Source organism: Neovison vison, chromosome 2, assembly GCF_020171115.1.
Source record: "Neovison vison isolate M4711 chromosome 2, ASM_NN_V1, whole genome shotgun sequence".
NCBI classification, from domain to species: domain Eukaryota; kingdom Metazoa; phylum Chordata; class Mammalia; order Carnivora; family Mustelidae; genus Neogale; species Neogale vison.
In genome coordinates this window covers 28,874,786-28,902,552 of record NC_058092.1, presented here as the reverse complement: position 1 = coordinate 28,902,552, position 27,767 = coordinate 28,874,786, and the positions used below count along the sequence as shown (strand labels likewise).

At 42.4% G+C, this 27,767-nt stretch overlaps 1 protein-coding gene across 3 annotated transcripts; it reads left to right on the top strand.

Annotated features, from left to right (window-relative positions):
• On the top strand, nucleotides 1–27,767 carry MEAF6 (MYST/Esa1 associated factor 6). Of its 3 annotated transcripts, none has more exons than XR_006383137.1 (8): nucleotides 1–127; nucleotides 1,359–1,474; nucleotides 4,198–4,285; nucleotides 4,434–4,479; nucleotides 19,738–19,930; nucleotides 23,701–23,758; nucleotides 24,378–24,411; nucleotides 24,937–27,767. XR_006383137.1 is itself a non-coding variant. In XM_044237825.1 (8 exons), the coding sequence occupies exons 1-8, from the start codon at nucleotides 38–40 to the stop codon at nucleotides 24,943–24,945; spliced, it is 606 nt and encodes a 201-aa protein (XP_044093760.1). In that variant the 5' UTR covers nucleotides 1–37; the 3' UTR covers nucleotides 24,946–27,767. The 3 variants fall into 3 exon arrangements, 2 of the variants coding, with proteins under 2 accessions (XP_044093760.1, XP_044093761.1); XM_044237825.1 differs by lacking the exon at nucleotides 23,701–23,758 and adding an exon at nucleotides 23,566–23,595; XM_044237826.1 differs by lacking the exon at nucleotides 23,701–23,758.

The window sequence follows — 27,767 nt, the reverse complement described above, 5'->3', positions numbered from 1 at the left end:
CTGGCGCCGCCGCCGCCGCCGCCCGCCTCAGCCCAACATGGCGATGCACAACAAGGCGGCGCCGCCGCAGATCCCGGACACCCGGCGGGAGCTAGCGGAGCTCGTGAAGCGGAAGCAGGAGCTGGCGGTGAGGGGCCGGGCGCGGGGGCGCTGGGTGCGGGCTCCGCGCCCTCCCCTGCCTCCAGGCCTCGGCCCGATCGCGCCAGGCCGTTATTCCCCCGGCGCAACGCGGCGGCCGGGAGCCCGGCGGCCTGAGGCCGGCTGCGCGTTCCGCGGCCCGCTTACCGCACGGCTTGCAGGCAGCGCAGCTCGGGAGCGGGAGCGGGAGCGCCAGGGCCGGGCCCCGGGCTTGGGGGGCGGGGCACGGAGCGGGGGAGGGGAAAGGGGCCGGGGCCGGCGGGGGCGTGGAGGAGGGATGGCGCCTGGGGTGGGGGCTTCTGTATGGAAGCTCGAGGAAGGCGAGTGTCTTTGAGCTTGGGGAATGGGGGCGGTTGTGCCCTTGGCTTTTGCGGTGTGGGTGAGGGCGGGCAGGTCTGTGGTCTTTGAGGGGTGGGTTCGGGAGTGTCTGGGGGGCCGTAAGCCACCTGTTCGGGCTTGCTAGTGGGCTGAGGGGGTGGGGTAGGGGGCGAGTGTGGGATGGGGACCCAGTCCGGCCTTTGGAGGATGGAGGGGCGCATGTCCTTTTGAGGACTAGGAGATGCGTTGGATGGGGTTTTTGACGGGCATGGCTGTGATGTTTTGGGGAACATCTAGAAGGTGACAGACGAGGGGAAAGGACTCAGTCCAGGGAATTGAGAACTGTGACGTGCACCCAGGGTTCCAGGCACTCTTGTGGTCACCCCCTCCCCTCCGCGTTTAGGCTTGGGCACCGGGGAGGGCCATGTCACCTGAAGCTGCCCTTCCAGGTTTCCATGGCAACTGACAGCCCATTGCAGGCGGTCTCAATGCCTGCGGGGAGGGGAGCGAGTCGGCGCTGGAAGGCTGCTCACCCTTTCCTCTTCCCAGTAGCAGTACCTTGGTGCGTGGGAGTGGAGACTGCTCACGTTCTGCCTGAGCGGGGGTTCTTGACAGGCTTTTCCACGAGCCCTCCGAAGTATATGCAGAATTTTGCAAATATTTTCAGAGACAGGGCCTGTACCTTCCCTTCTGTTCTCAAAGGACTCCAACAAGACAGGTCTAAGCTCTAGACTGTCTTAGCCTAAAATAGTCTTTCTCTCCCCATGTCTTATTTTGCCGACTGGGGTGGCTTAGTGTAGTGGAGCTCCAATGTCTAAGGCTGATATTCAGAGTTTGGCTTGGTCAGAGTTAACTTTTGCATTTAAAAGGCATTATCCATTTCCCTGTTTTTCATCTCCCAGGAAACACTGGCCAACTTGGAGAGACAGATCTATGCCTTTGAAGGAAGCTACCTGGAAGACACTCAGATGTATGGCAATATTATTCGTGGCTGGGATCGGTATCTGACCAACCAGAAGTGAGTGTCAGAAGCCTGTGGTGTTGGCATTGTGCCCTACTGATTGTTTTTTGGACAGTGTCTTGCTAGCAACCTGCCAGGGGGCAGTAGTAGAGTGGTGATGTAGAAAGCCGTGTGGGGTTCAGCTTGGACTCTGGCTCAGCCTCTGCCTCACAGAGTAACTGTGGACAAATCCTAACATTTGGGAAATGGGGAAAGTCGAGACCCTGGAACAGGGTTGTGTGAGGCATAAACAAAGTGCAGCAAATGACAGTACCTGACATATCACTGTGTGAGTGTTTTCCATTTTTTTTTACTCAGTCACAAGTTTGACCTTTATAAGATTTACCACAACTGTGTGCCAACCATACCACAATTTTATTTAGTAAAAACTATTCTTGAAAACTGCCCAAGCTTTTCAAAAATTTTCAAATTTGAGACACTTCAAGTTGAAGTAGTACTGTGCACACTTGATACCCTTCACCTGCATTCATCAGTTGTTACCATGTTGCCACATTTGCTTTCTCTCTAATGTTTATAAACAGACACACCCCTGTAGCTCTACTTAAAATTTTTAGAGGCACCTGGGGGGCTCTGTCCGTTAAGCATCCATCTCTTGATTCCTGTTCATGATCTCAGGGTTGTGGGATTGAGCCCCAAGGTGGGCTCTATGCCAGGTGTGGAGCCTGCTTAAGATTCTCTCTCTTTTTTCTGCCCTGCCCCCTCCTTTCTAGAAAAAAATTTTTTTTAAATTTTGATATAATTACAGATACATAGGAAGTTGCAGCAATATTAGAGTCCCATGTACCCATCACCCAGTCTTCCCCAGTGGTTGGGTCTTAGGTAACTGTAGTAGAATATCAAACTCAGGAAACTGACATTGGTACAATGTGTATGTGTAGTTCTGCCACTGTGTAGATTCCTGTAAGCACCACTGTAGTCAAGATACAAAAGTGCTGGGGTGCATGGGTGGCTCAGTTGTTAAGCGTCTGCCTTCGGCTCAGTTCATGGTCCCAGGGACCTGGGATCAAGCCCCACATTGGGCTCCGTGCTCGGTGGGAAGCCTGCTTCTCCCTCTCCCACTCCCCCTGCTTGTGTTACCTCTCGCTGTGTCTCTCTCTATCAAATAAATAAATAAAATCTTAAAAAAAAAAAATACAGAAGTGTTTGATCACCACAAAGATTTCCTGCCTGCTACCCCTTTATAGTTATACTTTCCCTCCCCCCACTTTTTTTTTGCCAATTATTTAAGCAGAGAGCATGACACTTTGCTCATAATTATGTCAGCAGTTACCTCCTAAGAATATTTTTCTTACCTAACCACAATTATCACACATAGAAAACTAGCGTTACACTAATAGTATCATTGTAGTCTATTCAGTTTCCCCAAATTGTCCCCAACATTCTTTGTTGCCTTGTTTTCATCATCCGGTGTTCATGCATTGTATTTGGCTGTTACCATCTTTCATCTCTTCATTTAGGAGAGTCTCCTACCCTTTTTCGTGGCAAAGTTGTTCATGACATTGTCTTACAGAATGCCTCAATTCCAGATTTTTCTGTTTGTGGCCTCATGAGAGATCCTTACATAAGTGGACTTGTATGTCTGGTGTCTCATTTACCTCTATTTGATTGGGAGGCACATGATGTCATATTGTCCCATTACTGGTACAAAGTTTGAGCGTATGATTTCTCCCTTGTAAAAATTCATTTTTTTCTCTTTGTGATCAGAGACTATACTTTTAGACAGTGTGAATATATTGCTCCTCCAAATTTTTATTCAGTGGTTTTAATATCCACTGTTGATTTTTACCTGACTCACTTAATATACTGCTGATTCTGATCCTGGTATGTGGTCTACTGGCATTCGGAAGGAAGAGTCTTCCCTTCATATCTTCTCTCCCTTTCATTCTCTATCTCTGGCCCTCTCTTTTTAATATCACTAGAGACCAGTGCATTTAAAAAAAAAAAATCAGTGTGTTGGAATGTAGTGCTGTCACTTTTTTACTGTAGAGGCATATTTTTTACTCTGAACTTACTGAAATATACACAGAGAAGTGCGTACATCATAAACATACAGACTGGTGGCTATCATTATCCTTTCAGTGCTTGGTTTGCCCTACGTGTAGACAGAGGGAGCCTCCTTTGCCTTTTTGACATGACCCTTTAATCTTTGAGCATTTTGTTGCTTTCTGTCCCAACAAAGTGTCTTAGACTCACCTTGGCCTTTTCTTATCCCAGAACTGATACCAAACATTTCCTTAAGGAACTCTGATTTGTTCTTTGAAATATTTTTTAAAATATTTTAAGTTGTCTCTAAACCCAGTGTGGGGCTCAAACTCACAACCTGAGAGAGTAATAGTCACATGTTCCCCTGAGCCAGCCAGGTGCCCCATGTTCATTAAATTTTTTCAGTTAAGCTTATAGGACAAACATTTCATACCACTAGTCTCTGCTAGTTTTTTTTTTTTAATAAGTATCAAAATAAATACATATTAAAAATACAGTGACTGGGAACCAAGTAAGTAAGATCCCATAGTGGAGCTCCTGCCATGTATTGGAAACTGTTGGTGTCTGGTAAAGGTCATTTTGGTCAATCCAAACGGTGTTGGAGGCATTTCCATCTGAAAGTTGGTAATTTAAAAAAGACAATGAGAGAGAGAGAGTTCCTTACATAGGCTTGGGCTGTCCTCAGCTTGAGCCAAAGATACAGCTTGGTGCTTATGAGTTTCTTGTGTGTGTTTTAGAAACTCCAATAGCAAAAACGATCGAAGGAACCGGAAGTTTAAGGAAGCTGAGCGGCTCTTCAGTAAATCCTCAGTTACTTCAGCAGCTGTAAGTGAGGTGGGGGGAGCTTTACTGTGGCCCATCTCGGAGGAAAACCTCAGTTAAATTTCTGCGAGTTTTGTCTTTCCCAGCTGTCTGAGTGCTCTCTGGAGGTCTGTGGTAATTTTTCTAGTAACGGGTGGTTTTTTTCTTTTAGGCAGTAAGTGCGTTGGCAGGAGTTCAGGATCAGCTCATTGAAAAGAGTAAGTCTATTTTTTTACTTTTTTATTACTTAATTTTTAAGCTACAATAACCCTTATATTTAACTCCTGTTCAACCTAGAAGTTAGGAATCCTTTTGAGTCTCCTTAATCATATCTTTTTCCTCTTTTTTTTTTGAGGAGGAAACCATGTCCCTCCTGCCTCATCTGTCATGAGAGGTTGACTCTGGCTGCTCAAAGACACAAAGATATGTGTTCCTTGCTGATAAGTGTTAGGGAGTTTTTTTGTTTTGTTTCGTTTGTTTGTTTAATTTAAAAAGAAAACCTTTTATCATAGAAAAGTTCAGATATATATGATAAATCTCCATGTCCCCAGTTTAATAATTCTTGAGAATCTCATCCTGGGAATAGAATGTACCTATGTGTTCTTAAATATAAAATGCAGAGTAGATAGTATTTACTTTGTAAAGAAATTGTATTGTTCTCTGTAGGTAAGCCATATAGTCTAATTCTATTCTAATGTCTAGTGATGGGATATAGATTGTACATTTATTTCTCTGAGTCAGACTCTATGGAGCTATCTGTGTTGGACACTGCCTGTGCACTGGGCCACTCTGAAACATGACCTGCTTTTTGTATTTTGGTTGTGTGCTTCTTTCAGGTGTTGTTTTTTTCTTTTAAGATTTTATTTGTTTACTTGACAGAGAGATCACAAGTAGACAGACAGGCAGGCAGAGAGAGGGAGAAGCAGGCTCCCCACGAAGCAGAGAGCCAGATGCAGGGCTCGATCCCAGGACCCTGAGATCATGATCAAGTGGTCTATCTTGTGGGATCCAGTTGTGTTTGCACTGGGCCAGTGATTTGAGGAAAATCCATTTTGGTAGTTTGGGAATTAGAACTACTCAGTGACTTTGATTTTTATTTCTGTGTACAGATTTCTTAATATCTAGAAAATTCTGGAAAATGTCTTCTAGTCATTTCTGCTCAGATATTCAAGCTCATACATTTTATCTAAAGCCGAATTGTTCTGTTTCTTTCAAAACTTGTCTGCTCAGTTTTTCAGTTATAGTACTTCTATTCTCCCTCATTCATCCCTGAAGGCATCTTTGATTTCTTTCTGCCAACCAATTAACTATACCGAGTCCTTTTGATTTTTCTTTTACTGTGGCTTAAATAAGTTAAATCTTACTTCTTTGCAGTTAATTGCCACTTGTTGAATGTGGCGCTAATATTGTCTGCTTTCTGAGTCATAAGACTGGTTAAGGAACACCCTGGACCTCGCTTGTGTGAGTTGAAATAGAATGATGTCTGACTCCTTAGTTTTCAAGAAAAGCCCATAATCCTCCTCCTGGCCTGGTGGGTGGTTCAACATCTGGCTTTGGTCTTAACTACCCGCATAGAATGGCTGCACCTAGATACTGGTGAGGAGAGGAGTCTTAAAACCTCGGCTTGCAGAAGCTTGGCTGAGACAAGCACGTATGTATTGAAGGTTTTCTGAAGCAGGTATAGGCCATCCGTTCCCCTGAGATCTTCCCCTTGGTTTGAGCCACATCCCTCGCATATGTCAGAGTGGTATTTCTTGGTCTTCCCTATCATGTTGCATTTGATGAATTATATTTTGGTCCTGTTAAATGTGCTACTGTATTTATTGTTAAGAGAATGTCACAGATGTTTACTATCATTACTAATTATTATGATTTTTAGGAATAGTTGCTTTCCCTGAGGGGACTCTGGGTGGCTCAGTTGGTTGAGCCTCTGCCTCTTTTTTTTTTTTTTTTAAAGATTTTATTTATTTATTTGTCAGAGAGAGAGAGAGAGAGCGAGCACAGGCAGACAGAGTGGCAGGCAGAGTCAGAGGGAGAAGCAGGCTCCCTGCGGAACAAGGAGCCCGATGTGGGACTCAATCCCAGGACGCTGGGATCATGACCTGAGCCGAAGGCAGCTGCTTAACCAACTGAGCCACCCAGGTGTCCCGAACCTCTGCCTCTTGATTTCGGCTCCGGTCATGATCTCGGGGTGGTGAGATCGAGCCCACTCAGCTGGGAGTCTGATTCTCTCCCTCTCCTCTCCCTCTACCCCTCTCCTCCCCCACACTTGCACACTCTGTCTCTCTTCTCTCAAATAAATCAATAAATCTTAAAAAAAAAAAAAAAAGGAATAGTTATTTTCCTTGAACAGCTGGTTGGTTTTTACTGAATATCTGGTAATGGACTGTTTCTTTGTGCAGGTGCTCGAATGTTTAGTGGCTCTCCTCTGTAAGGAAGTATAAATGTATAGCGTGCATTTGGAGAATGAGAATATAGCGTGCATTTGGAGAATTAGTGTTGCATCCAGCTTACTTAAGTCTTCTATCCCTCTTTGTTTTACTTGTCTCATTTTAAGTTGACTTTGATATATGAATCTTGGTAAACTGCTTTGAATTCTTTTTAGAATAGAGAATTACGTAAATACTGGAGTTTATCAGTTCAAATGGTCAGAGCCCCTTTAAAGTAATTCTGTTGGGTTCTGTCTGTTCTGTCTCACAACCTGTCATTACTGTTTCCTCCTGCTGTTCTTTTGGGAGGGGGGCGCAGAGGGAGAGAGACTCTCAAGCAGTCTCCCTGCTAAGCACAGAGTCCAACATGGGGCTCTGTCTCAAGAACCTGAGATCATGACCTGAGCCAAAATCAAGGGTCAGACATTTAATCGACCGAGCAACCCAGGTGCCCCCTTACTGCTATTTTTTTTTAGTTTAGTTTCATCTTGATTTTTTGTAGTCACCTACAGTGTGTCTACGTATGAAATTTTTTTTAAAGATTTTGTTTATTTATTTGACAAAGGGAGAGATCACAAGTAGGCAAAGAGGCAGGCAGAGCTCAGCTCTGCTGAGCAGAGAGCCTGATGTGGGGCTCAATCCCAGGACCCTGAGGTCATGACCAGAGGTGAAGGCAGAGGCATAACCCACTGAGCCACCCAGGAGCCCCTATGTATGAATTTATTTGTAATTATCTGATTGGGTTTCATTGGACCTCTTGAAATGGTGCCTTGGTATTTTTCATCAGTTCTGGAAAATTCCCAGCTATTACCTCTTCATATACTGCATTTGCTCTGAGCTCTGTCCCATCTCTTCCCCTTCTCTGCTTACATGTATGTTAAACTTTCTCCTTGTATCCTTTATGTCTTTTATTAGCCTTTTCATGTCTTGTCTTTGCCCCTGGGCTGCCCGCCAGTTCACAAATCTTTTAGTTGTGTCTGATTTGCTGTTAAACCTTTCCTTGATTTTTTGGGGGTGCCTGGGTGGCTCAGTTGGTTAAGCAGCTGCCTTCAGCCCAGGTCATGATCCCAGGGTTCTGGGATCAAGCCCCACATCGGCCTCCTTGCTCGGTGGGAAGCCTGCTTGTCCCCTGCCTGTTGTTCCCCCTGCTTGTACTTACTCTTTGTCTCTTTTTCTCTCTCACTCTCTCCATGTCAAATAAATAAAGTCTTTAAAAAATATATTTAAAAAATTTATTTTTAAACTTTATTTCACTTCTTTAAGCAGAGTGAGCCCAGTTCTTGGCATATTCTGTGTTTAATTTCAACCTCTGAAGTCAGTCAAGATGAGTTTGTGTTGTCGGTTGCTTCCGCTGGTTATTTCTCATAAAGTCTAATTTTCCTGTGTGCCTGGTTATTTTTGACTGTGTACTTCTCATTGTAACCTCAAGTATTTATAGAATAATTTGAGGGTGAGGAAGAAGGTACCATCTTCCAAAGATTTTATGTTTTCTTCTATTGGGTGTTTGGACATCTCAACCAAGTTGAGGGTCCCTGAAAGACCCAAGTGATTCAAACCAAGCTTTAATTCCATGAAGAGGAATGGTCTGCGTCATCTTTTGCTCTTTTTCCTTTGTACAGAATCTCTCCAATGTCTCAGAATTTCCGTATTAACAAATCTTGTGGAATGACTCCTGGTTCTTGCTTTTTGATGGTGATGAAGTACACATTCTTTTCTCTTAGAATTTTGAGTTACACATTCTTGGATCTCAAGGATTTTGGAGTTCAAACCATTCTGAAAACTTTTTAAAAAGATGCGTTACTGGGATGCCTGGGTGGCTCAGTTGGTTAAGCGGCTGCCTTCGGCTCGGGTCATGATCCAACATCCTGGGATGGAGTCCCATATTGCTCAGCGGGGAGCCTGCTTCTCCCTCTGCCTCTGCCTGTGCTCACTCTCTCAAATAAATAAATAAAATTAAAAAAAAAAAAAAAGATGCATTACTTTCTGCTTCCTTTGACTTACGTACCCAAACTAGCATGATAGAGTGGATTAGCAGGATCCCCAAAGGGGAATTTTATGCAAATTACTGAAAGAAAAACAAACAGCCAGATTTTATCCAGTTTCCTTTAAAGGATCAGCCTAGTTTCTACTGTTTGTTTTACCCGACTCCTCTGAAGTTTTCATCAAACCAGATCTTTCCTCAGCATTTAAATCATTCCAGTGGATAAATAAATGGCTGCATGAAGCATAGTTGGGTGTATTTCTTTCATCTTTAAAGTTTTTGTGCTTATCAAAGTTAGTGCCTTAGCACTATTCAGTAGGTGTTTTTTTGTTGTTGTTTAAGAAGAGTGTCTCATTTGTAGGTGTATTACACTTCATCAAAATCTGGCATTCTTTTTTTTTTTTTTTTAAGATTTTATTTATTTATTTGACAGAGAGAGATCACAAGTAGGCAGAGAGGCAGGCAGAGAGGAGGAAGAAAGCTCCCTGCTGAGCAGAGAGCCCGATGCGGGGCTCGATCCCAGAACCCCGGGATCATGACCTGAGCCGAAGGCAGAGGCTTTAACTCACTGAGCCACCCAGGTGCCCCCAAATCTGGCATTCTTTACTCTAAAGCCAAGTAGCTTACTTATATGTCAGTGAGAAATGAACTTACGTGTCTTTTCCTGGTGACAGCATCATAGGGTTGACTGACTCACTGCTGTACTTTGGGGTGTTGGAACCCACCCCTTTTGCTCTCACTTCTCTCCTACTTCCATGAGCCAAGAAAAGACAATTATTGGGGCACCTGGGTGGCTCAGTCGGTTAAGCGTCTGCCTTCGGCTCGGGTCATGATCCCAGAGTCTCAGATTCGAGCTCCGCATCCAGGGAGTTTGCTTCTCCCTCTGACCCTCCCCCTTCTCGTGTTCTCTCTCACACTCTCTCTCTCTCACAAATAAATAAATAAATAAATAAATAAAATATAAATAAATAAATAAATAATTCTTTGTGGTCACGCTTTGTATTTTAATAGTGTTTAATGTGGTCTCCCTGGCTGTGGCCCCTCTTATAAACTACTTTGAGCCCAGTAATCCTAAAACGCAGGTTTGCATAGAGAACTCAGAAAACATTTGTTGTTTGATGTCGCTTCTCTGTTTATAAGTACTCGATGACTTTATCTTATGTCCTGCTAGCGACTATTTTACGGCAGATTGTTTACTGTTGAGAATTTGACTTGCATATTTGTGGATCTCAAGGATACTGAGACTTGAACATTTAACTGTGTTTTAGATACTACGCAGCCACTTGCATTGATCTCATTTATTCCTCAAAGCTACTTCTTTTTTTTTTTTTTTTTTTAAGATTTTATTTATTTGACAGACAAAAATCACAAGTAGACAGAGAGGCAGGCAGAGAGAGAGAGGAGGAAGCAGGCTCCCCGCTGAGCAGAGAGCCCGATGCGGGGCTCGATTCCAGGACCCTGGGATCATGACCTGAGCTGAAGTCAGAGGCTTTAACCCACTGAGCCTCCCAGGTGCCCTCAATGCTACTTCTTGAAGGATAGATACAGATTATAGGCTTGAAAGTAGGGAGCATCGCTGTAGCTCCAGCATTGACCCCAGTGCCTGGTCTCTAAGAGATTTTCAGTGCAGAGAAAGAGTTCCTATTTTATGGGTGGAGAAACAGGGTCTGAAAGGTTAAGCGACCAGTCAGCTCTTTTAAACATCATCTCACACTGTCTCTGTAGGTCAGATCCCTTAATCCGACACTCATGGCTCTTCCTTACCCTGTCGTGCGATTTCACCTCTCATTCCTCAAGCCGTCTGCTTAAGAGATGTTGTTTGATTCATTTGGCTCAAGTGTACCTGGTGTTTTGTTGTCTCTGCGCTTTCACTTGTGCTATTTTTTGTACTTATTTTCGCTTCTCATTTTTCAAGGTCCAGCTTAAATTCCACCTCCTCCGTGAAGCTTTTCCTGAATAATTCACTCTTTTTTCTCTGGCTCCCGTGGTGCTTAATATCCATATCTGTCCTTTGGGACAGCGGTTACTGCTGGGGATGTTCTCTCTTCAGAGAAGTAACACAGGTGGATTCTCCATTCACAGGGCTTTGATTCGATTTTACACTCTTTTGTATGTGTTTGCCCATGGGTGCTGACAGAATATGACCATTTACTTAGTCTTCCCATAGCAGCGGTTCCGAAATGAGGAAATGATTGATTTGGTTCACTTAATGTCATTTAACAGAATTGCAGTTCAGGCAGAAGTTGCTGTATCTAACTTACCTTTCTGACTTGTCTCCCACCTTTTTAGTTCATCCTCTCTTCCTTTGCCCAGCCCCCTACTCAGTCCTGTGCCCCTTCTGTCACCCTGTCTATGATCCAAAGCATTTGTGACCTCATGCCCCATCAGCTGTTCCCTCCCTCACCAGTGCCTCTGCCATTTGCAATTTTAGAGATGACATTTTTTAACCTACATAAAAACAGGAGTGGCTGTGGGAGAAGAAGGCTGTCCTGATCATACGTCTCCATTTTAGACTCATCTTTTTATATTTTGTTAGAGGGTTTTTTTTAATTAGGAAAGGATTATATTCTGATTTTCTTCAGTCAGACTACTTAGAAGTAAATATGAAATAGGTTAATCACCTCGTGTTCTACTTCAGCCCCAACTTTCTGAGGTAACCGTTAACAGCATGATGTCATCCTAACCTAGCCACCTGCACATTCACACACCGCACACACACATACACACACATGCAGACGCAGAGTTGGGTTTTTTTTTTTTTTCACTTGGAGGGTTTTTGTTTGTTTGTTTGTTTTTTGGGGGTTTTTTTTTGTTTGTTTATTTATTCCAGGGCTTTTTTAAAGGGTTTTATTTTTTTATTTTTTATTTTTTTTTTAAGATTTTATTTATTTATTTGTCAGAGAGAGAGGAGCTAGAGCGAGCACAGGCAGGCAGAGGCAGAGGGAGAAGCAGGCTCCCTGCCAAGCAAGGAGCCCAATGTGGGACTCGATCCCAGGACAGTGGGATCATGACCTAAGCTGAAGGCAGCTGCTTGACCAACTGAGCCACCCAGGCGTCCCTAAAGGGTTTTTTTATTTTAAAAAAATTTTTAAATTAACATATAGTGTATTTGTTTCAGGGGTTCAGGTCTGTGATTTATCCATCTTACACAATTCACAGCACTCACCATAGCACATACCCTTCCCATGTCCATCACCCAGACACCCCATCACTTCCACCCCCCTCCCCTCCAGCAACCCTGTTTGTTTCCTCAGATTAAGAGTCTCTTATGGTTTGTCTCCCTCTCTGATTTCATCTTGTTTCATTTTTCCCTCCTTACCCCTATGATCCTCTGCCTTGTTTCTCAGATTCCTCATATCAGTGAGATCATATAATTCTTTCTCTGATTGACTTAATTTTGCTTAGCATAATAACCTCTAGTTCCATCCATGTCGTTGCAAATGGGAAGATTTCACCTTTTAATGGCTGCATGATATTCCTCTGTGTGTGTGTGTGTGTGCGCGCATGCATGTGCACATGCGTGTGTGTATGTGTATGCACACACACCACATCTCCTTTATCCATTCAGCTATTGATGGACAGATGTTCTTTCCATTGTGTGGCTATTGTGGACATTGTGCTATAAATTTTGAGGTACCCATGCCCGTTCGGATCACTACATTTGTGTCTTTAGGGTAAATACCCAGTAATGGGATTGCTGGGTCATAGGATAGCTCTATTTTCAACTTTTTGAGGAACCTCCATCTGTTTGCCAGAGTAGCTGTACCAGCTTGCATTCCCACTAACAGTGTAGGAGGGTTCCTCTTTCTCCGCATCCTCACCAACATTTGCTGTTTCCTGACTTGTTAATTTTAGCTGTTCTGACTAGTGTGAGGTGTTATCTCATTGAAGTTTTGATTTGTATTTCCCTGATGCCAAGTGATGTGGAGCACTTACATGAGTCTGTTGGCCATTTGGATGTCTTCTTTGCAGAAACATCTGTTTATGTCTCTGCCCATTTCTTGATTAGATTATTCTTTGGGTGTTGAGTTTGATAAGTTCTTTTTTTGGATACTAGCCCTTTATCTGATATGTCATTTGCAAATATCTTCTCCCATTCCGTCAGTTGTCTTGATTCTGTTGACTGTTTCCTTTGCTGTGAAAAAGCTTTTTATAGTGACGAAGTCCCAATAGTTCATTTTTGCCCTTGCTTCCCTTTTCTTTGGCGATGTTTCTAGGAAGTTGCTGTGGGGGAGGTTGAAGAGGTTGCTGCCTGTGTTCTCCTCAAGGATTTTGATGGATTCCTGTCTCAAATTTAGGTCTTTCATCCATTTTGAGTCTATTTGTGTGTGTGGTATAAGGAAATGGTCCAGTTTCATTCTTCTGCATGTGGCTGTCCAATTTTCCCAACACCATTTGCTGAAGAGACTCTTTTTTCCATTGGACATTCTTTCCTGCTTTGTCAAAGATTAGTTGACCATACAGTTGAGGGTCCATTTCTGGGCTCTCTGTTCTGTTCCATCGATCTGTGTGTCTGTTTTTGTGCCAGTACTGTACTATCTTGATAATTACAGCTTTATAATAGAGCTTGATGTCTGGAATTGTGATGCCACCAACTTTGGTTTTCTTTTTCAACATTCTAGCTATTCAGGGTCTTTTCTAGTTCTATACAAATTTTAGCATTATTTGTTCCATTTCTTTGAAAAAAGTTGATGGTATTTTGATAGGGATTGCATTAAATGTGTAGATTGCTCTAGGTAGCGTAGACATTTTCACAATATTTGTTTTTCCAGTCCATGAACATGAAACAGTTTTCCATTTCTTTGTGTCTTCCTCAATTTCTTTCATGAATACTTTATAGTTTTCTGAGTACAGATTCTTTGCTTCTTTGATTAGGTTTATTCCTAGTTATCTTATGGTTTTCAGTGCAATCATAAATGGAATCGACTCCTTAATTTCTCTTTTTTCTGTCTTGCTTTTGGTGTAGAGAAATGCAACTGATTTCTGTGCATTGTTTTATATCCTGATACTTTACTGAATTCCTGTATGAGTTCTAGCAGTACGGGGGTAGAGTCTTTTGGGTTTTTCACGTAAAGTATCATATCATCTGCAAAGAGAGTTTGACCTCTTCTTTGCTGATTCAGATGCCTTTTATTTCTTTTTGTTGTCTGATTGCCGAGGGTAGGAACTTCTAGTACTATGTAGAATAGCAGTGGTGATAGTGGACATCCCTGCAGTGTTCCTGACCTTAGGGGAAAAGCTCTCAGTTTTTCCCCAGTGAGAATAATATTTGCTGTAGGTTTTTCATAGATGACTTTTATGATAGTGGGGTATGTACTGTCCCTACACTGTGAAGAGTTTTGATCAAGAAAGGATGCTGTAGGGGTGCTTGGGTCGCTCAGTGGGTTAAGGCCTCTGCCTTCGGCTCAGGTCATGATCCCAGGGTTCTGGGATCGAGCCCCGCATCGGGCTCTCTGCTTGGCAGGGAGCCTGCTTCCCCCCCGCCCCCCGCCTGCCTCTCTGCGTACTTGTGATCTCTGTCTGTCAAATAAATAAAATCTTAAAAAAGAAAAGGAAAGAAAGGATGCTGTACTTTGTCAGATGCTTTTCTGCATCTATTGAGATTTTCCTTTTTTAAAAGAAAGGCATTGGATCCATCAGTACATTTTATCTGCTTTTTCACCTATGCCCCTGCAGGTTGACCGCATCTAGATAGAAGTGTATAGAGTAGTGATGCGGAGCCAAACTGTCTTTAACTATGAATCCCGACTCTTTCCCTTATTAGCTGTGTGACCTTGGGCAGATTTCTTAAACTCCAGCCTCCTCGGTTCCCTTCTCTGTAAGTGGTCATCATAGTTGCAGAGGTTTCTGTGAGGGCTTTAGGCACGATGTATGTAAAGGGTATAGAACAGGCCAGGCTTCTAGTTAGGACTCTGTTAGCTATTGTTACAATCTCACATTCTTTTCAAATGCTGAAAATACCCAGCAGTCTGGTTGTGCCTCCTCCCCTTTGGTGCCTATTCACACTCTTTACTTTCCCCAGTATAAACAGTTTTGCAGGAAACTTCCTCGTACACTAGCTTGTTTGTAATGGGCTTTTTATTTCTATAGGTTGCTGTCCCGGAAGTGGCATTGTTGTGTCAAAGGGTGATTTTCATAAATACAGCGCAGTTACTTTCTGTGGTGTGGTGGGAAATACATAGTAGGTCTTTGTCCCCTGCTCTGGCACACAGCTCCTAAAACTGTTGGAATCTCCAGAGTGGTAAGAATGACTAGTATTCACTGCATACAGAAGAGATTGTTGAACGCTAATGGAGATGACTGAGAGCTGGGGGGCCCTAGAGAGTGTGAAGGATGGGGGCTTAGAACTCTCAGCCCTACCCCAAAACTCAGAGGGGGGAGGAGGCCTAGTGACTGAGTTAATCACCAGTAGCCAATGAGTTAATCATGACTGCATAATGAAACTTCCTTAAAAACCTCTGAACTGTGGGGCACAGTCAGTTAAGCATCTGTCTTTGGCTCAGGTCATGATCTCAGGGTCCTGGGATTGAGCCGTGCATCAGCCTCCCTGCTGAGTGGACAGTCTGCTTCCCTCTGCCGCCCCCGCCCCGCCATGAGCATGTTTTGCATGCCCTCTCTCTAATAAATAAAACAAAATCTTAAAAAAAAAACCAAAACAACTGAAACCCTAAACTGTGGAGCTTTAGTTGGTGAATGAAGTGAGGAGCTAGGAGGGTGGTGTGCCCAGAAAAGGCATGGCAGCTCCCTGCCCCTCCCCAAACCTTGCCCTATGTATTAAGCTGTTGCTGAGTTGTAGCCTTTATAATAGACAATTAATAGTAAATAAATCATATTCCTGAGTTCTTGGGGCTATTGTAGAAATTATGAAACCTGAAGAGGGAGTTTAGGGTACCCCCTGATTTATAGCTCATTGGTCAGAAGTGTGAGAGGCCTGGGACTTGGGACCGAAGTGAGGGAGGCATGCTTATGAGACCGAGCCCTTAACCTGTGGGTCTGCCCTAACTCCAGTAATAAATGTGAGAATGGAATCAAATTGTTGGTGTCTGGAGAATCAGGGAATTGGTTTTTGGTTTTTGGAAAACACCCTAGATTTTCCAAAAAAAGTATCACCACTTATAGTCCTTGGGAGGGCCTGTTACAGATATCGAAATAAACTACAGGGAAATGTGAATACTTTTTATTAAATACTCTTTATTAAAGTGAGTTTTTGAATCTAGACAAATAAGGTAAAAAACCAAACCCCTGTGTACCCGTTACACTGCCCCAAATCCCAGAGCATGCTCAGTGCTCCATCCATACCCCTACTGTCACTTCCACCTCCTGTGTTACATTGAAAATCCTAGACATCATACCATTTTCTTGTATGCATGTTTTTTATGTCTCTCCAAATGATAGGTTTTTAAAACTGTGGTAAAAACACTAAAAACAGGGGTGCCTGGGTGGCTCAGTCAGTTAAGCATCTGCCTTCGGTTCAAGTCATGATCTCAGGGTCCTGGGACTGAGGCCCACATCAGGCTCTCTGCTCAACAGCGAGTTACCTTCTCCTTTGCCCTCTGTAATGTCTCTCAAATAAATAAATAAAATCTTAAAAAAAAAAAAAGTTAAAAATAAGTTCACAGTTTTGTTTTGTTTTGTTTTGTTTTGTTTTGAGTAGGCTCCACATTCAACGTGGGGCTTGAACTCACAACCTGAGATTAAGAGTTGTGTGCCCTAACGATTCAGCCAGCAAGTTCCCCCGACTTCCACATATTTTTCAGTGCCTCCTATAGTATTGTTAACTACCGGTACAGTGTTGTACGGCAGATCTCTAGAGCCTATTCCTGTGTAACTGAAACTTTCTACTCCTCCTTTCTTCTTCCCCTTGGCAGCCACCATTCTACTCTCTGCTTCCCTGAGTGTGGCTGTTGTAGCTGCCTTACATAAATAGAATCATGTGGTATTTGTTCTGCTACTGGTTTATTTCATTCAACATGATCTCCTGGTTTATCTGTGTTGTAGCATATGACAAGATTTCCTTCTTTTTTTTTTGAGACTTTTATAATATATTCCACTGTGTGTGTGTGTGTGTATATATATATATATATATATATATATATATACCACATTTTCTCTATCCATTCATCCATTGATGGGTGTTTAGGTGGTTTTCACACTTTGGGTAATGTGAATAATGAATGCTTCAGTGGACATGGGAGTGCAGGAGTGTCTTCAAAATCCTGATTTCAGGGCGCCTGGGTGGCTCAGTGGGTTAAGCCTCTGCCTTCGGCCCAGGTCATGATCTCAAGGTCCTGGGATTGAGCCCCACATCGGGTTCTCTGCTCAGCAGGGAGCTTGCTTCCTCCTCTCTCTCTGCCTGCCTCTCTGCCTACTTGTGATCTCTTTCTCTGTGTCAAATAAATAAAGTCTTTAAAAAAAAATAAAAAAATAAAAAAATAAAAAAAAAAATCCTGATTTCAGTTCTTTGGATAAATACCCACAAATAGGATTGCTGCATGTTATGGTAGTTCTATAAACGGTAGGCTCTTACCACTATAATCACACCAAGGAAAAATAAAAAGCCCTAAACAAAACATGTATTACTATTACATTTCTTTTTAATGCTGACTAGTACTCCATTGTATGGATATACCACATTTTATTTATGTATTCATCAGTTAGTGGTCATTTGGCTACTAGGTTTAATACTGCTGTGAATATTCATGACAAGTTTGGTGTGAACCTATTTTCATTCCTCTTGGATATATACCTAGCAGTAGAATTGCTGGATCATTTGGTAAGTCTGTCCTTAGGCTTTGAGGTACTACCAGACAGTTTCCAGGTGGCTGTACCATTTTCTCTTCCCATCAGCAATGTGTGGGGGTGCCAGTTTCTCCACATACTTGTGTATTTTTTCTTGTTAGGCTGCCTTTTGTGCTCCTACCTAAGAAACCATTTACCTAATCAAGTGGGTTCTGAGAGTTTTATGTTTTTAGCTCTTACATTTAGGCCTCTGATACATTTTGAATTAATTTTTGTGTGTGGTGTGAGATAGGGGTCAGACTTCATTCTTTTCTTTGAGGATGTCCACTTGTCCCTGCCTTATTTATCAAAAATACGATTCATTGAATTATCTCATCACCCTTCAAAGCCATTTGACCCTAACTGTAAAGGTTTTATCTGGACTTCGAATTCTGTTGATTTGTATGTCTCTTCTTAACCACAGTCTTGGTTACTGTAGTTTTGGGTACTAAGTTTTGAAGTTTGTTTTCCAATTTTTATATGAAATTGGTTTAGGAGCAGGATTCATCAGCATACTTTTTCTAGCTTCATAGCCATAGAGCTCCCTCTTCTGTTGCACTCGTGACATGTTAAAAAATATGGTCTTGTGATTTCTGAGATCTGGTTCCACTGCTTCCTTCTGCTTTTTGGGGACTGTCTCTTTCTTTTACTCTTGGGCCCATGTGTGACTCAACTTGAAATCCCCTCCCAGCATTTTATAATACAAAGATATAAAAAGAAGAAAACTGGTCCCTGGTCCTGTTGTCCACATAACTGCTTTTGACAGTTTTTAGAAACTGATAGTGTACAAAAATTAAATAAAACTAAAAAGAAACCATGTACATATTTGGACTCCTTGAGTAGTTGAGTCAAGTGAAAGTATTCTTCCATCCTTATCTATTATGGTTTCAAGAAATTCCTTTCAGGAAAAAATAGGTATACCTTTACTAGAATATATGTAATTATTCTTTTTTTTTTTTAAGATTTTATTTATTTATTTGACAGACAAGGATCACAAGTAGGCAGAGAGGCAGGCAGAGAGAGGAAGGGAAGCAAGCTCCCTACTGAGCAGAGAGCCTGATGTGAGGCTCAATCCCAGGACCCTGGGATCATGACCAGAGCCGAAGGCAGAGGCTTTAACCCACTGAGCCACCCAGGCGCCCCTTTCTTTTTCTTTCTTTTTTTTTTAAGATTTTATTTATTTATTTGACAGAGATCACAAGTAGGCAGACAGGCAGGCAGAGAGAGAGGAGGAAGCAGGCTCCCCGCTGAGCAGAGAGCCCAATGCGGGGCTCGATCCCAGGACCCTGGGATCATGACCTGAGGCGAAGGCAGAGGCTTTAACCCACTGAGCCACCCAGGTGCCCCCCCCCTTTTTTTTTTTTAAGATTTTATTTATTTATTTGACCTACAGCAAAAGAGGGACCACAAGCAGGGGGAGGGGGAGAGGGAGAAGCAGACTTCCCATAGAGCAGGGGGTCCCATGCGGGCTCATGACCTGAGTGGAAGGCAGATGCTTAATGTCTGAGCCACCCAGGCACCCCTATGTAATTATTCTTAAAAATACATATTTATGCAAATTGTTTTTGAATTTGCTTAATATATATAAAGAATTTTTAAATTGGGAATGTATGTCAGCTGAAGAGTATTACTACCACTTTTTAAATACTTTTTTTTTTTTTTTAAGATTTTTATTCATTTATTTGACAGAAAAGTAGCACAGGCAGGGGGAGAGGGAGAAACAGTCACCCCGCCAAGCTGGGAGCCCAGTGCGGGGCTAAATGCCAGGATCCTGGGATCATGACTTGAGCCAAAGGCAGATGCTTATGGACTGAGCCATCCAGCCGTCCCTTAAATACTATTCTTAAGACTTCTCAGAATAATGAGGCTCCTGTCCTCTTGTGCTGCCCCTCGATAGGATTCCTGTACAGTTTGGGGAAGGAACCCAGGCTTCTTGTATAATCATTAATTCCATTAGTGTATTTGCTGTATAAGTGACCTTAATGCAGCCAAGAGGAGGGACTCCTGCTTGTATGGTCCCATCCCCCAGCTGTCCTTTAGGTAGGTTGCTTCTGGTTACACTATTTCAGGTTCCTTGAGTTTCTGGAACTCTGGTAACTTTGATGCTTTGACTGCACGTATCTTCTCTGGCAGCAGGTATTTTCCTGTCACTTAGAATGTATGGTCTGGAAATGGGAAGTCGTCACTTTTTTTATCTGTTAGTGCTCAACAACATCTTTCCTGGCTGACGGACAGACTGCCTGAGGAGTGCTGCTGATGCTTCTGGGACTTGTGTTTATTCCCTCCAGGGGAGCCAGGAAGTGGGACGGAAAGTGATACTTCTCCAGACTTCCACAATCAGGAGAATGAGCCCAGCCAGGAGGACCCTGAGGATCTGGACGGATCTGTGCAGGGAGTGAAGCCTCAGAAGGCTGCTTCTTCTACTTCCTCAGGGAGTCATCACAGCAGCCATAAAAAACGAAAGAATAAAAACCGACACAGGTCAGTGGCAGGGACCTTCCCTGCTCCGCTGCCCCTACTCCCCTGCCCAGAGCAGCCATGATCATTGCTGCGAAGGGGCTTTACTAGGGTAAAAACGCGTCAGGCTTGGTGCCATCTTTCTGTTGCAGGTGGGGAGAAATTGCTTTGGTCCAAATGAGACAGGCGAAGTTTTCTCCAGTGGAGGAATGGGTGGGCATTAGAGTGATGGTAAAAGAAGACAGCCTTCTCACTGTTCTGGTGTAAAGAATTTCATTCCATATTGAATCTGAGGAGGAAAAGGGGAAGTCTGTAGTTAGGACTTGGAATATGGCACTTGTACATGTTGGGAAGCTGCCAAGTGGGAGAGAGTCTTGCTCCTAATCCTGGTCCCTGCTTACACTTACTCCCTTGTGGGTGAACAGAGCTGATCTCTGACAGGCCTTTTTTTCTTTTTAAATACAAGTGTTTGATTGCTTATGATTTCTTTGTTTTCTACATCTCCGTAATTGCTGATTTCAGATATCAGAGAGGAATAATATAAAGTCATAAGATATGAGAGTACCTTTCTAGATAATGTTTGTCCACTGTGTGTGTTTTTGTTTTGTTTTTGTATTTTACAGTGCGTAATGAGATAGGAATGACATCAGTGGACAGAGAGGTCAGGTGTCACGTAGAGAGGATTTTAGCATTACCCTCTGCCTGGGGTTTGTCTGATAATGCCAGGGCCTATTAACTCATAATTGTACAGCTGTACTCAGGGAGGGGGATGCATAGCTTCTAGAGTGAGCCGTCTTTCCCTGACCTCAGACTGTCTTCTGGCAGGCTTGAAAACCAGATGTTCATAGGCTGACTTTTGTCCTGCTCTTCTAGGGAGCTCACATACCGGGGTGAAAGGATGCAAGCAAGGAGTGGCGGGGTTCCCTGTCCTCCCATACCCTTTGGGTTGGGTTGCTCTACAGATCTGTGGGATATTCCTTCACACACCCAAGGCATTCACATCGTTAGCTTTGTGGTTATGGCACATGGCGGTAATACAGAATGAACTTGAACTGGTTTAAGCCTCGTAGGCATCAGCAGATTCTCTAGTTTTTTCAAGAATTTTTCTTGTCAGTAGTGGCGGTGGTTTTTAGACTGCAGAAATAGTATTTCCTCCAAAGAGTGACTCAAGATCACTGTTTAATACTTTCCTGCAAACCAAAAATCACTTTGCCAATCTCATGACTGCATTAAGAAATAGCAAGATCTTAAGATTAGTAAGGTTTTAGGCTATTTAATCACTGCGGTAGGACTAACGCTGGCTCATCACAAGCAGTAGCAGGGAGCTAGACTCTTAAAATATTTTTTTAAATTGTTAAGGTAATTTAAATGTCATGTTCTATGTTACTTTTATTAAATTTACTCCAGTGCTATTTTAAAGTAATGATTCTTTTCCTATTTCACAGTGTCTAGAGTAGGGGGACAATTCCTTGAAAGTTTCTGGGACATTTTTTCCATTAGTGTTTAGTAGGTAGCTACTGTTCATTGTAGGTGATACTTCCCCTTTTCTTAAGGCCATGATCAGCAGACTGATAAAAGGGAATTAGACATGAACTTAACTTCCTCCTGTGGGTTTCTAGTAGATTTCCATAGGAACACTACTCTGTCCTACCCCTTTTTCCTGTGGCTCCTAGAGCTAACTCCTTCCAGAAAAATAGAAGGATTTATAAAGATCTTGGGTATTATATATTGCTTTCACAAATGGTGTTTTCTGTTTGGAAAGCCAGGACCCTTTTGTCATCCCGCTGCTGTAATACCTGGCTGGCCTTTTCCATTGGAAAAGGCACCTACATGCTCCAAAGGAGCAGAGTCGGGCTGATTTGCCTTCTTTCTGGATAAAAACGTCCCGTGCACCAGAGTGGCACCTCGGGGGCCAGTGAGGTTTCTCCGATTCCTACCATCTTCAGTCAGGAAGTGTCCAAACTCCTTGTCCCCAACTCCTGTCTTTGTGGAAGGGTGGAGAGTGGAGCACTTTGTTCACACACGTGTGTACATTTGCAGTCAGTACCCTACTTGTTTCTCCTCCCAGCTTGCCATGCCCCAGATACTCGCAGAAAGTTGATAGTGAATTATTTCAACAGATGGCTGAATGCCTGCTGTGTGCCAGGCATTGTGTAGGGGTGAGTAAAGCAAAGTGGAAATGAATACGGTACTGTAGCAAAAAGGAGTAACTTTTGGGTTTGTCTTCTTGAGGAATATGAACATATGTCAGATAATTTTTAGCATTCATAAATGATCACAGTGTTCTGAATTCGTATATTTTATATGTTATCTGAATAATAAGTCCCAGTGACTTTAAAGAAAAAAGTAGAAATAATAACTTATAGCTGCTCTTAGAGGTTTTTACTAATACATAGAACTCTAGAATTCTAGGTAGTTTGTGACATTTTCATTAAGTAGGTACAGTCTCACTTGTGAACAAATTTAGGTTAGGCTGAAAATTAAATTATTTTTGAAGTTTTATTTACTTGAAGTAATCCCCATACCCATCGTGGGGCTCGAACTCACGACCCCGAGATCAGAAGTCTCTTCCGGCTCTTTCAACTGAGCCAGCCAGGTGTCCTGAAAAGTTAATTTTTTGATGGCTCCTGGTTTGTACGCTGCGTACTCTTCCACAAATGACTTAAGTGAGGCGGTTGCCTAAGAGATAGTGAAGTTACGCTTTCTTCCAGCTTCACTCTTGCAAACATGGGCCAGGAGGAAGGTAGAGCATTTTGCATATTGTTTCAGCACCTGTCTACAGTGTGAAAGGTGTTGGAGCCAGCCAAAGAGCTGGAGTCATGCTCAGGGTTAATGTTTGCTTTGGAGGTCTGCCCAGACCATGGCCTGTTAGCAGTGATGCCCTAAACAGCCTCCTCCCCTGCACTGTTCCTTCCAGATCCCTGAGGCTCAGGTGCTTGTGGATGTCGGCTCTCCTTTGTCTTACTGGGGAAGGCGGGGTCTGTAGATTTGGGTGTTCTTAATCCTAGCCCTGACATAAACAGTTACCTGCCATCACCAGTTCAGGGGCAAAGTGATGGGACTGTGCAGTCCTCTGGAGCAAGACTGTCACCAAAGTTTATTCATTCGACCCTTGGCTTTCTAGGATGAATGCTCTAGAAAAAGAGTACCAGGTTCCCTGGACATTCTTAGAACTTAGGATTGGGTTAAAAGTTGCAGAATGTTTTCTTTTAAAAAATGTATAATGTTTTTATCTTTCATGTTAGTCAAAGTGTATTGTGCTGAATTGTTAGTACTATCTTTAAAGCACCCTTTCATTATATGACTAAACCCTTCTTTCTCTATTTCTTCTAATGTGCTGTTTATATTTTTCACTACAATTACGTATTTTAAAAGTTCTAACTCTGAATCTGGCAGCTAATAGACGGCCTGCAGGTACCTCGTTTTCTAATGCAATAACTTTTCCTTTCTTAATCTGTTCTTCTGATACGAAATCCAGTGAGGGAAGGGACTCTCCCAACCACAGAATCTTTGGTGCTTTGATGTTTGAAACTTTATGGCTTAAGATTCTTAAAGCTGATATTGTTTCTATGAATCTTGCTAGGGTGGCTAATCGACTAATTTATTCAATTAGTATATTAATTTCTACTGCTTTCTTCCTTTCAAATGCTGCCCCTCAGCCCGTCTGGCATGTTTGATTATGACTTTGAGTAAGTTTGATTTGAATTAGTATTTGTGCTGTGTTGTTTAGTGTGTAGAGACCAATATGCCTTTTTGAGACCTTTCTAACCCATAGTTTATCTGTTTAATTGTAGGTATGTATATTAGGTTAGGCTGGGAAGTTTTTTTTAAAAACAGAAAAACGTGATGGAGGTAACATTTTATTTAATAACTTAAGCAAAATTAAGTAAACTTCACTTTTATGCATCTTAATTTCTTTAAAAATAGATAACCTTTACTTTAATTCACATTTAAATTGATTTTCTGGCTTTGCTTCATAAGGAGATTAATAGTTTAAGAACTTGATATTTTGCTTTGGAAAGATTTAAAAATTGAAATTTGTTTAATTTCTTTTGTGTTTCATGTCCAGAAATACAAACTCCTAGTCTCTTTCCTGTTCTTAATCATTATGTGTCTCCGTGATTATCAGTGATGTAGTTACAAAGCTAACACATTAACATAGAGCATGCCCTCTTAATCCAATCTCTTTAACGCATAGTTTTGAATAGTTTTTAAATTATATGGCTTTCATAACTGCTGTATATTTCTTTTTGTCATCTAAGTTTGCCTTGTGGCGAAAGTATCTGCTTATGTATTTAAATACTTGCTTAATAATATCTGGGTAAACAACTAAATACGACATAGTCTAATGAAGAATGTGGGTTTTACTTAACCAAATAGTCTTTGTTATAGCTTGTGCCCTATGCAGTAGCTGATTCCTGGCCCCTCTTTCTGTAAATTAAAATGCAAATGTTTATCTTTTCTATCACAGGATTGATCTGAAGTTAAACAAAAAACCACGAGCTGTAAGTATCAGCCAGACCATTTCAGAGAGGCTGGTGGTTTTGTAGATGATTAGAAAAATGTGTTCTCTTCCGAGCTGAGTGTTCTAATCTCAGATTACAGCTCTCCATTTTAAAGGCTGGGGTATCCAATTGGATATACTTCAACTTTTAAGGGTTACTTAGTTTTTTTTTGCTTTTTTTTTGTTTGTTGTTTGGTTGGTTCTTGTTTTGTGTTTTTTGTTTTGTTTTGTTTTTATTAGAGAGAGAGGTCACACATTTTTACTGAAGAAAAATTCCCTTTGATTAAAGAATGAATTGTTAATACTAGTTGTTTTTATTTTTGTTTTGTTTTGTTTTGGATTGGTGAGCTCGGGGGGCCTAAGTAAGGGCAGAATTAATGTTTAAGATGTGAAATATTGTCTATTATATTTGGACTAGAATCTTTGGCTATAGAACAGTCCCCTAGCAGGGCTGTTGATGGATTATTTTCTTAGGTTCCAACTAGTGTTCTGAGAGTAAGTTGGGACTCTCTCTTTCTCTCTTCAGGATTATTAGAAGACTCATTAGTGCAGAAGCTGCAGAAGCTTCCAGGCTGTAGAGCCCTGCTTCCCTCCTCCAACCTCACAAAGATCCATATCCCTCACCTGAGTGCGCAGCCATCCACCTCTGCTTTCCCAGACCCGGTGCCTGTGACTCTGAATAGTTTGTTCTGAAACGTGGTGACAGCTCATTTCTGTAAGACCACATTGGATCATTTACTGTGTGTCATTTTTAGTAACAGAACTGCAAGAAGACCAAGACATGGTTATAATTCCAGCAAGTTGCTAACTCTGCATTTCTCCCTTCTTGGAATGAATGTGTCCCCCCCAAAACTGGCTGGCACCAGCTTCTTCTGTGATACCCATCAAGAAGTGTTCTCTGGTTTTGTTTTATGCTGAAGGTAGAATGTAGGTCATGTTTCAGAGGGAGGCTGTAAATATCGGGCATTTTCTTACTTTGTTTGTGTTTTATTATTTTTCTATTGTTTTTACCATCTTTTTTTCTTTGGGGACTTTTTGTAATGCCGTTGTACAGCACATACCTTCCTGCCAACATATCTGATCATCTGCTTCGTGCAGTTGCCCGTATTCTTAACTGAAAAGAATCTGGTTTACCATAAAGAAAATGGGGAACTTGGCTCTGTGTTTTTGCAGGGGGAAGGTAAAGAGGGTTTATTTAATAATTACCTATCTTAAATCTTTCTGCGTTGGAAGCAGTTTCATGTTCAAGGAACAGGAAAAGCTGAAAAACCTAAGTTTAAATCAATCCTTTTAAAATAGATATTTTTATTCTTTTATATAAATAAAATTTCACAGGTGTTGACTTCTTATGCTTTACTTTTAAACCTGAGATTGTTTTTTTCACTTATTTTATTTATTCGTATCATGCCTTATGGAAATCTCTTCCTTTTTCCATTTTTCTTTCTTTGCTGGTATCTGCCTGATTAAACATTGCTCTAAAAATCACTAAGGTATATGGAAAGGCTCAGCATTACCCGCCAGAGCTGGTAACGTTTGGAATTCTTGAGGAGAGAGAGATCGGATCTGTGAGAGGCAGCGATGCCCAGCAGACCCCCTGCCTCACAGGGCTGCTCTGGCTGGGGAGCTTGCCGGTTTATCGAGCTGTTATCTGCCTCTGGAGGGGGGCTTGACCTTGGCTGCTCACGGGAGGCACCTGGGAAGCTTAAGGACCTGCTGGTGCCTGCGTCGCACCCCCAGAGACTCCAGCTGGGGTGCAGTCTAGTGGCTGGGATTTCCTTCCGAAGAGTCCCTGGGATTCTGATGAGAAGCCAGGCTTGAGAACCACTGCATGAGGAGTGTTTGATTGAAATCCTATGTTGTGAATCAGTCTAGGAGATAAGATTTGGGGCCCCATCTTTCCTTTGATGCTGTCTAGTCATAGTCCTTGACTTAGGCCCATATCTTTGTTAGAACAAGTATGTTCCATTGTGATAATATTGGTAGAGCTGAATACGGATGGCATCTGTTAGCAGAACAAGTCTACCTTGTCAGATGTGCAAAAGCTTTCACTCTTGTTCTCAAATAAACTCTCTCTCTTTTTTTTTTTGGACTCTGTGGCTAATTAGATGTCTTTGGTAGTAAGAACTCCAATGTTAAGGTTTTTAAGAAAATAGTTTCTTATATTTAGATTGATCCTTAGAAAAAGGAAAAAAAAAAAAAACAATTATAAAGCTTCAAACCATGGGGACCAGCAGATTTCTATACCCTCCTTTGTCGGTTTCTCTCCTTTCCTGGGAGAGAAAAGTGGGGCTTCCTGTGGTCTCCGTGGCCTAGAGGAGAGCACACAGCAAACCTGAGAACATTTCTCTCATAGTTTTGACATTTGCTTGAGATCTGGTGGGATTGCTCTTAAAAAGTTATATTATATAAAAACATATCTGTGTATATGAATACACACGTATGTATATGATCATGGTTAGAGGTAGGCTGCTTGCTTTATACTTATTTTCTCTGTAAAGTTTTCAGTCATTGATTAGGGGACCTCCCAAGTTTTCCTGTAAGCTGGCCACAGACTAAAGATATTTAAGTCACGAGGGAGTGCTTATGTTCTCTAAATTGGAGACATTTGGGCAGAAACCCCAAGAGATGCCTACCATGCTTGTGATATTTGTCGCTTTGGTTATTAACTAAGTTTGTCTGAAAGACTCAGACTTGACCAGTGACCCTGCCAGAGTGGCTGCCAGGACCCATGAGAGGGACTTCCTTCTAGGCAGGCCTTCACGGGATTATCAGGGTCTGGAATAGTATTTTGCTTTAGGCCCTTAGGCTTCTTATCTCCACAACGGGAAGAAGTTGCCCTTAGCTCGTGTTCGAGGTTATAAGACACTGAAAAAAAAATCCAGACTCGTGGTAGTTCTATTTCATGTCTTCTCCTGGGAGGATGGTGTCTGTACACAGCTCCCAAGGGAGTCTCAAGTATGCTTGCTTTTCCCGCGGCTGAGAAATCGTTTATTTTGTTGAAACTCCGCATGTTCTAAATAGCGTCAGACCCTGCAGGCTGAAGATGGAGAGTGGGGACGACCCACAAAGGAGAGGACTGCTTGTTCTGTGGGGCCGGCGGGAGGGCCTGAGGGAAGTGCCGGGAGTCGGACGGGGTTGGCAGGCCGAGGGCACAGGAGTTCAGTGCCGCTGTCTGCGTCTTGGGGGCCTCCGGAATGCTTTGAGAAGTGGAGCCTTTGGGGGCTAGAGAATACTCTGGAAGTATCCTACAAGGAGGACTGTTGATACCGCAACCTGTGTGGTGAAGAAAGGAATGGAAACAAGTATTTAAATGGCCTAACTTTGAAAGGAGTAAATATGCTGTTTTGAAACACTCTG

Excerpts from the sequence above, each read along its gene's own strand:
- MEAF6 (XM_044237825.1), top strand. The coding sequence starts at position 38 with ATGGCGATGCACAACAAGGCGGCGCCGCCGCAGATCCCGGACACCCGG. Across the intron at positions 1,475-4,197 it reads CGGTATCTGACCAACCAGAA|AAACTCCAATAGCAAAAACG; the intron begins GTGAGTGTCAGA and ends TGTGTGTTTTAG. Across the intron at positions 4,286-4,433 it reads CCTCAGTTACTTCAGCAGCT|GCAGTAAGTGCGTTGGCAGG; the intron begins GTAAGTGAGGTG and ends TTTTTCTTTTAG.